This window comes from Saccostrea echinata, unplaced genomic scaffold (genome assembly GCF_033153115.1).
Source record: "Saccostrea echinata isolate AGI-Se365-2 ecotype Australia unplaced genomic scaffold, CSIRO_AGI_Sech_v1 ptg000025l, whole genome shotgun sequence".
NCBI lineage: Eukaryota > Metazoa > Mollusca > Bivalvia > Ostreida > Ostreidae > Saccostrea > Saccostrea echinata.
Window position 1 is genome coordinate 17,594,910 of NW_026889774.1, and position 8,146 is coordinate 17,603,055.

Sequence of the window (8,146 nt, forward strand, 5' to 3'; positions counted from 1 at the left end):
TGAGATTTTTGTATCAGCCAATCAGAGAAGAGCGCACGTGCATGCGCGTGAGTTCATGCTAATTTGACCATGTTATCTTGTCTAGACTACTAATATATCTTTATATTTTGAGTTTCAAAGCAATTCATCAAGAAATACAAAAGTTACGGCTTCATCAAGTATATCAGTCATTTCACTCATTGCAAGCGCGCGCACGTGCATGCATGTGCGCGCAAAATGACCTTCGTTCCGAACACCTACACAACATGCCTATTAACCCTAAAAAGGTTTCATGTCAATCGGATGAGTGGTTCTATGAGAACACTCCCGGACAAAAAAGTACCGGAGAAGAAAGTAGAAAAAAAGAATAATAATAATAATAATAAGAAACAGAGTAAAAACAATATGTTCCCAAACTTCGTTTGGGGAACATAATTATCAGACTTTTCTCATATCACTGTAAAAATGCCCTAAAAACTAAAACCGTCTGGTTTGACTTTGTCAACGCGTTTTAGATCGGGTTCGAGATTTTTATCAAATGTCTGGAGTATTTCGCTTATTCTGCAAGTCTTTATAATGAAAAAAAAAAAAAAAAAAAAAAAAAAAAAAAAAACACTGGCAAATTTAGAGGAGGTTCAGAGGGCCTGCCCCCTTTTTTGTATCCAAAATATACACAAGATTTAAAGTGACAGTAAGGCGCATCTCATTAAAAAATCTGACTTGATAAAATTTTCCGCCAAGATTTGGAATTTTTTTGCAACTTATAAATGTATAAACTTTCAGAAAATTACAACTTTCACAATGAAATAATTTTGATTATTTCATTAAAATTAATAATTATTTATGGAACGTAAATATATACATCGCAACGTGTTCGGGGTTCCACATTCCATGCTATGCACGCATGCGTAGTTTTCATAAACAAAACAGCATGGTAAGAGAAGGAAGCCCTAAGAGCCTGCTACATTGATAAAGTCGACCAAAAAGAAAAAGTAACTGAAAATAAAGCTTGAAAAAACAACTTTCCTGACTAAAATTTAGTTTGGGGATTAATATAATTGTTGGATGAGAAAGAAACGGGAACTCGGCGACACTCACGCAGGGCTCGCGAAGGTTCTACTCGACAGGTTTGTTGATAGTTGTTATCATTTCTCATTTTTCTATCGTTTTCAAAGAAAAAATTAGTGTAAACTCAACATAAAAATATACCTATGACTTATAAACATTGTTACCATTTGAAGTGCTAATTTTTTTAACTGTGCAGAAAAATGTTTTGTTTGACATTTGCCGCGATAACGTATGATTTGGTAGTTTTTCCTTTCCCGGACCCCAATACACAAAACGTTAACATTTGTACTTTTAATTCTGTTAAATACGGAACTTTCGAGTTACGGATCCGCTTCGAATATTATCGCTTAACAGACGTAATTGTAGGGCATAATTCACTTCCGCATTCCAACGTAACGTGTAAACAAAATGGAAGACTTCAATAGTTATCAAGTCCCAGCGTTAAAGTATTACTTAAGTACGAAAGGTATAACAACATCCATGTACAGAAAAGCTCATTTGATAAGACTGTGTGAATTGGCAAGAGAAATAGACCTAGAAGATATAGAAACAAAAGATGATTACGTGAATATGGATGTTCGTCGTAGAACTGTCGGAGACCGGATGTTACCAAGCATAAGCGAGGTACAGTTTTATTTTGGAAAAAAATCATAATAATCTCATATATATCTTATACAACAATAAGTAAATTGAATGAATATGAGTTTACTCAGAACTAAAGCTGTAGCAGGGAGAGAGAGAGAGAGCATCAACGTTACCAATTGTCACCACCATCAAATATATGAGATTTTATAATATCCAGAATTTTATTTGGAGTTTTACAACATTTTTCAGGTTAAATTATGTGACTGGAATGGAGATTTAAAGAAGGTACCAGACATAGACATTGCTGATGTTTTTGTATACTTAATTAATATTGGTTGGGATCAAAATCGCCTTCATTCCTACAAAGTAGACAAGGGTTATTTGTTGTATCAGAACAACCATGTTGACAGTGTTCGAATGTGTCCATTAGATTCGGATTATTCTTATGTCATGTGTAATACAACTCCAGAAACCCGTCAATCCGAGGATCCTTATAGGACATGGTTACTGGTGAAGACTGATGGCTATATCATATCAGGTGGCTGCTCCTGTGTTGCGTAAGTCCAGCTCTGTGCTTTATTATTTATGATATTCATAGTATTTATCATTTAATTAATGTCAATCCCAAAATTGGAGTAATTATTAACATGCTACTTTTTGTCTTTTTAGGGATGATGGTTCTTGCAAGCACTGCACGGCCCTTTCATTTGCTCTTGCAGCTTTTTGCGATCGCCATAAGGACAGGCATACAGAGGTGGGGACAGATGTGAGGTGTGTTTGGGACAAGCCCCGTAAGGAAAGTAAGCCTTGTCGTGTTAAGGAAATTTGTTTTTCCCACAGGACAGTTCCACTGATGCCAAACAAAGTGGATTACCAACCATGCCCTACACCCACCACTGAGGTTAACAGAGAAGTTGAGAAAGAACTGTATAGGATGTGTCACGGTACAGGTGCTCTTCTCTTACACACATTAGACCCACCCTCAAATGAGGATGAAGATCTTCATGAAAATCCGCCTGATATGATAGATGCTGTGACACACACAATTCAGAGTGGAGAGTCCTTGATAGATTATCTGAGAAATGTGTTTAATTCTGATATTATTCAAGAAGTTGAGCAAATCACTTGTGGTCAGAGTGAAAATGAATTGTGGTACAAATACAGATATGGTAGAATTACATCTTCCTTGTTTTCAAAAGTATGCCACTTTAGAGGGGGTAGTCATGATAATTACATCACACGTGAAATTCTGAATATTAACTCCAATGCCTTACACACTGATGCAATAAAGTATGGAAGACAGAATGAAATCGTAGCTAAACAATTGTTTTTTGACATGTATTCCCATTATCATGTAAATGCCAAAATGAGACCTTGTGGCTTAAACATATCTCAGCAACATCCATTTTTAGGTGCATCACCAGATGCATATTTGTCTTGCAAATGTTGTGGAAAAGGTTTAATTGAGGTTAAATGCTCTTACTCCCATAGAAATGACACACCATATGATGTAGCAAGTGACCGTCATTATCATTTGTATAGAGACACTAATGATGTTGTCAAGCTTAGGGTAGATTCACCGTGGTATGTGCAAATTCAAGGACAGCTTGGTATTTGTAATGCTAGATGGTGTGACTTTGTGTTTTATACAGACATGGGTTTTATAAGTGATAGAATTCATTATGATGAATCTTTCTTCAATGAAATTGTTAACAAGTGCAGCACCTTTTTCATAAATTATGTTCATCCTGCACTGCTTGCTAAAATTTAGAATGTAAATTCTCGACTGTACTTTGATGCCCTTTAGATTAAGCTGTATCATGTATGGTACACTGTATTGTTTTTCTTTTGTCTAATGGTTGAAAAATTATGACAACTGATAGCAATAAAAACCACACACTCATGATTTTATGTTGTTGACTTATATTTTAAATATAAAAAAAATGAAATGCAGTAATTAAATACTTTATGTATAATATGGAACATTGATAAATTAACAATATAATTAAATACTTTATGTATAATATGGAACATTGATAAATTAACAATATAATTAAATACTTTACGTATAATATGGAACATTGATAAATTAACAATGATGAGACAATATATGTAAAAACAACAACTATAGTTTTCAGGTAACACCAACAATCAAAATAACAAATTGAAAAACCTATAGTCCCCTCCGGTTTCACCGGTAGGGGACTAAAAATATTAAGCATCTTGTTAATTTTTCACAAGAGGTTTAGATAAATTGCATAGAAATGCAGCAACAACCAGAATCTGGCTTGCAATTGGCTTTAAGTTGATTGGTAGGATTCCCGATAAAAGTTTATATGATTTCAAACGTTGTATAGCACGTTCCACATGAATCCGTAGTTTCGCTATCTGTCTTGTTCGCCGAATCTCACTAGCATTTAACCGTTTCCCTTTTCCCCATCGACATTTATGTGTAAATGGTGGTATAACCAACTTTGCCCTTCGCTCCAATAGATAGTCTCTTATGATGAAACCCCGATCAGCCATCACCTCATCTCCAGCAGATATCAAATCCAAGAAATCACTATTGGCTGTAATGTACCTGTCAGACACATTGCCACCCCACAATTCAGACACATAAGAAAATGCACCGGTAGGAGTTATACCAACAAGGCATTTAAATGTATTATGTCCTTTGTAATTGCTGTATGTTTGGCTTTGAGCAGTAGGTGTCCTTGGCTTTTGAATGAATATTTCAGTACAGTCTATGACAACTCTTGTACGGGGGAATGTCTGTTTGAAAGACCTTGGCATATGTTTTCTGATGCTCTGTAGTGATGGCCATTTCAGTTGAGGTCTGAAAACCTGGAACATGTAGTTTATCCATGTACACACTATTTGTGAAACTCGTGTCTCTGATACACCAAACAAATCACCAATCAAAAAGGCTGGGACAGAAAGTCTTAGTCGAAAAAGGGTTAATAAAAACTCATGGAACTTTGTCAACTTCCTCTTTGGACCTGGTTTTCTGGCTTCAGAGGTTTCATAATTCATGTTTGCTATGCTGTTCTTTCCTGACCAGTACTTGAGTTTGGTGCATACTTTGTCAAGTATTGCTGTAAGCAGAAATAAAATTTTATCCAAAAACAAACATACAAAATACTGCAAAGTATTCAAATATTGTACTTATCAATATTAGCTGCAATTAAGAAAATACATATTAAGCAGTATTAGGTCAATTTTAAACTATATCTTCAAATTTCTTACCAAACAATCCAAACAGCATAGTTATGCTAGGCACTCCTAAATATCTTCTGACTGCCGAGTCGGACCGTGTAATTCTATTGACAAATTGCTCCCTGTGGATATGTTCTGTCTCTTTGGTCATAGTTTCCATATGATGTATATCCTCCATGGTCAGGTCCGTCTGCACAGCAAACTCAACAAAATCTTCACTGCACCTAGGTTCCACAGACCGTTTGCTGTATACATGGTCATGGTCTATAATAATAATAACTTATATTATAAGTTTAATTGATATACATGTATACTACAAAAAAGTTAAATTGCATAGAACATTTCAGAATTATGCTAATGAAACATACAATTCATTACACTTACTGCAGTTTCCATAAGAAATGTCCTCAGTCTTGGAGCAAGGTTCCTCAAAACAGTTTTCGTTTGATGTGTGTTCTATGACACACTCATGTGCTATAGGGAGAGGTATATGTACATCTGCATTCCCTTCACATGAAACTGTGATATCCTCCATCTGAAAAAAAAATATGCATTGAAATTTCACATATCATCAATTCAGATGATTCTCTTGGTACTAAACTTAATAATGCATTTATATTTTTTTAATATTAAATTTAATATTACATAGTATTACCCAAGATTACACATAATTGTATGTATATTTTGTTTATTTGATTTCTGATTTCAAACAATTTGTTTCATTGATACACACATAAAATATAGCCTCAAGCAATCCTGGCTTCTTAATTATCCTGTATATGTATACATTTAAAAAATTCATTTTTATATAAATATACATGTAATGCTTTTTTAATATATTTATTATATGTTTAAGCCTAACTTTTATGAGTTATGTATATATCATGCAGAGACAGTCATTTAATATTATGTCTCCGAGTCTGATCATGATACATGTGTATATATAGGCCTACATTCATAAATTTTCGATGTAGAAATAAAATCAATTATTTACAATACCGATAAACATTCTATTGGTGTACACTGGGTAGAATGAACATCTGACTTCTCCGCTGCTATAGCTGAATCCGACAAAGAATTACACCTGGTCTGTTGACGTTTCTCTATAGAGGTTGTAGTTCTGGACTGTTTGACGATTTTATTGCGCGGAAATAAAGTAGGAACGGGGTTTTCTTCTGTTGGACAACCATCTATGAAATGTCGTGAACATACCGAATGGTAGCGTTTTGGAGCATACTTCTCATCCCTGAAAACCTGCTGCAACCACCTCTTTCTTAGCTTTGCCTTACGTTTAGCTCCTGGGTATGGATAGAACTGTACTCCTCTCATCCACGGATATTTAATTAAATTGGCCTTTTTCCTGCCATCTGATGTGCAACCCGGCACCGAACACCAATAATGACTTGGTTCGTCTCCATTCTTCTCACTTTTTCTCTTTTGGGGCTTGTTTTCGTCTGCCACGTTACGCTCCATTTTGTTTCGATGTCAACAAAATATGCCCTACATTTCAGCATTATCACGTGACAATGGTGTATAAAATCAGAACGAAAACCGTTATATCCCGGTATCTCGGAAGTTCCGTATTCGTCTGAAAGCAGACTAAAATCTTAACGATCATTATTTTGGATTATTTTATCAGAAAGTTATGACAATTCGCTTTTGAAAATCGCTTTTATATCTCGTATTCATTATAATTTGTAAACGCTACAGTGTAGGCACGTGCCGTTTTAGTATTCACGTGGTACAAATAAACATATCTAAGATTGCTCCAGTTCGTACGACCCTTGATTTTCCGGCAGATTCTAATTACGTTAATTTTGTATGAGGAGAGAATATTTCTGTTTCTCAAACTGCTTACATCAACTTTATACCTTATTTCTTAATGATATATTGGGTAAATTTGAATGAAAAAGCACACGTTTTGTAGCCGTACTGCCGCTTTAATAAATCAATTTTTTATGTGGCTTTGGGCCCCTACCCCGACCCAAAACTGGTCGGGTCCCCTCTTCAAGATTCCTTTATCCGCCACTGAAAAAAGAACGTGTTGTTCTCTTGGATGTCGATATCTCAATTATATTTTAATTAAACATCCTGTCTAATATATCATGGGCGCCCATAATAGGACGATTATTTGTTTTTTAAAATAAAGTGGTTCTTACAAATGTTAAAAAAAACTTATAAACGGCTAAATAATTATTTAATTCATCTAACAAATGTTAGTTTAGTTCTTTGCTTACATAATCTAACTTTTATAATTAACACGAAAGTCGTGCGATCGTATACAAATACTCAGAAGAAATCTTTCATATTTACTGAACGTATAGGTGAATAAATTTCCTCTCATCACTATACGTATACCCCCATCCCCGAAATAAATAGAATGTTTTCCTTAGCAGTCGGTTATGTAAACTTGTACAAGTGAGGATGGAGCTTTACAGAAGCAGGTGATGAATTCCGAGAGAAAGGCACTGCCTATTTTATATACATGTACATTCCTAGGGACCTGGTTTTCTGAACCGATGTCACTGTTATTCAAAGACCTAGCTAGAAATTCTCTCTCTCTCTTTGAAATGCAGGCCCGTCGATCGTAAAAAAATGACAAAATAATTTCAATTGTTATTATTTACATTTGCAAATATTTTTCTTAGATGAACCTATACTATTGAAGAGAAAATATGTTCAATTCTGTACGAACTTATTACCGTTCACGGTAGCTCAGTCGGTAGAGCGCTCGCTTCGTGATCGGGAGGTCGTGAGTTCGAATCTCGGCCGCGACAGACCTAAGTCGATAAAAAATTGGTAGCAACTGTTCCTTCGCCATGCGCTCGGCACTTTGGAGTGAAAGTTGCGGGTCTTTCGGATGAGACCTTAAAAACCGAGGCCCCGTGTCACGGCAGGCGTTGGCACGATAAAGATCCCTCACTGCTCAATGGCCCTGAGTGCCGAGTAAAGGTCAAAATTTGAAGCCCTTCACCGGTATATGGTGACGTCTCTATATGTGTGAAAAATTCTCGAATGGGACGTAAAACAATATACAATCAATCAATCAATGTACGAACTTATTAGGGGGTCAGAGGTCATGGCGTGACCGTATCACACAGCGAGATGATATCTTGTCTACATATTTCTGTCCCGGTGACACTGGTTTCGGAACTTCTAAGCCGTTAAAGCGATGAAAAAGATAAAATTATTGAAACATACATTTTTTTTTCTCGTTCAACAAATGATCATTAGTTCTTTCTTCGGTGTAAAGAATGTTTTTAATTAGCCTAAAATGACGCTTACCTTTTTAACCCGA

The 8,146-nt window shown here is 35.5% G+C and overlaps 2 protein-coding genes across 2 annotated transcripts; one reads left to right on the forward strand and one right to left on the reverse strand.

Annotated features, from left to right (window-relative positions):
• Positions 1-1,462: 1,462 nt before the first annotated feature.
• On the forward strand, positions 1,463-3,496 carry LOC133192668 (uncharacterized). Its single transcript, XM_061328661.1, has 3 exons — positions 1,463-1,671; positions 1,882-2,189; positions 2,302-3,496. Exons 1-3 carry the CDS (start codon positions 1,528-1,530, stop codon positions 3,401-3,403), a joined length of 1,554 nt encoding a protein of 517 aa, XP_061184645.1. The 5' UTR covers positions 1,463-1,527; the 3' UTR covers positions 3,404-3,496.
• Positions 3,497-3,774: 278 nt separating this feature from the next.
• Positions 3,775-6,354, reverse strand: LOC133192917 (uncharacterized). Its single transcript, XM_061328922.1, has 4 exons — positions 5,848-6,354; positions 5,233-5,383; positions 4,879-5,112; positions 3,775-4,727 (listed from the first exon to the last, which is right to left on the reverse strand). Exons 1-4 carry the CDS (start codon positions 6,319-6,321, stop codon positions 3,859-3,861), a joined length of 1,728 nt encoding a protein of 575 aa, XP_061184906.1. The 5' UTR covers positions 6,322-6,354; the 3' UTR covers positions 3,775-3,858.
• Positions 6,355-8,146: the final 1,792 nt, after the last annotated feature.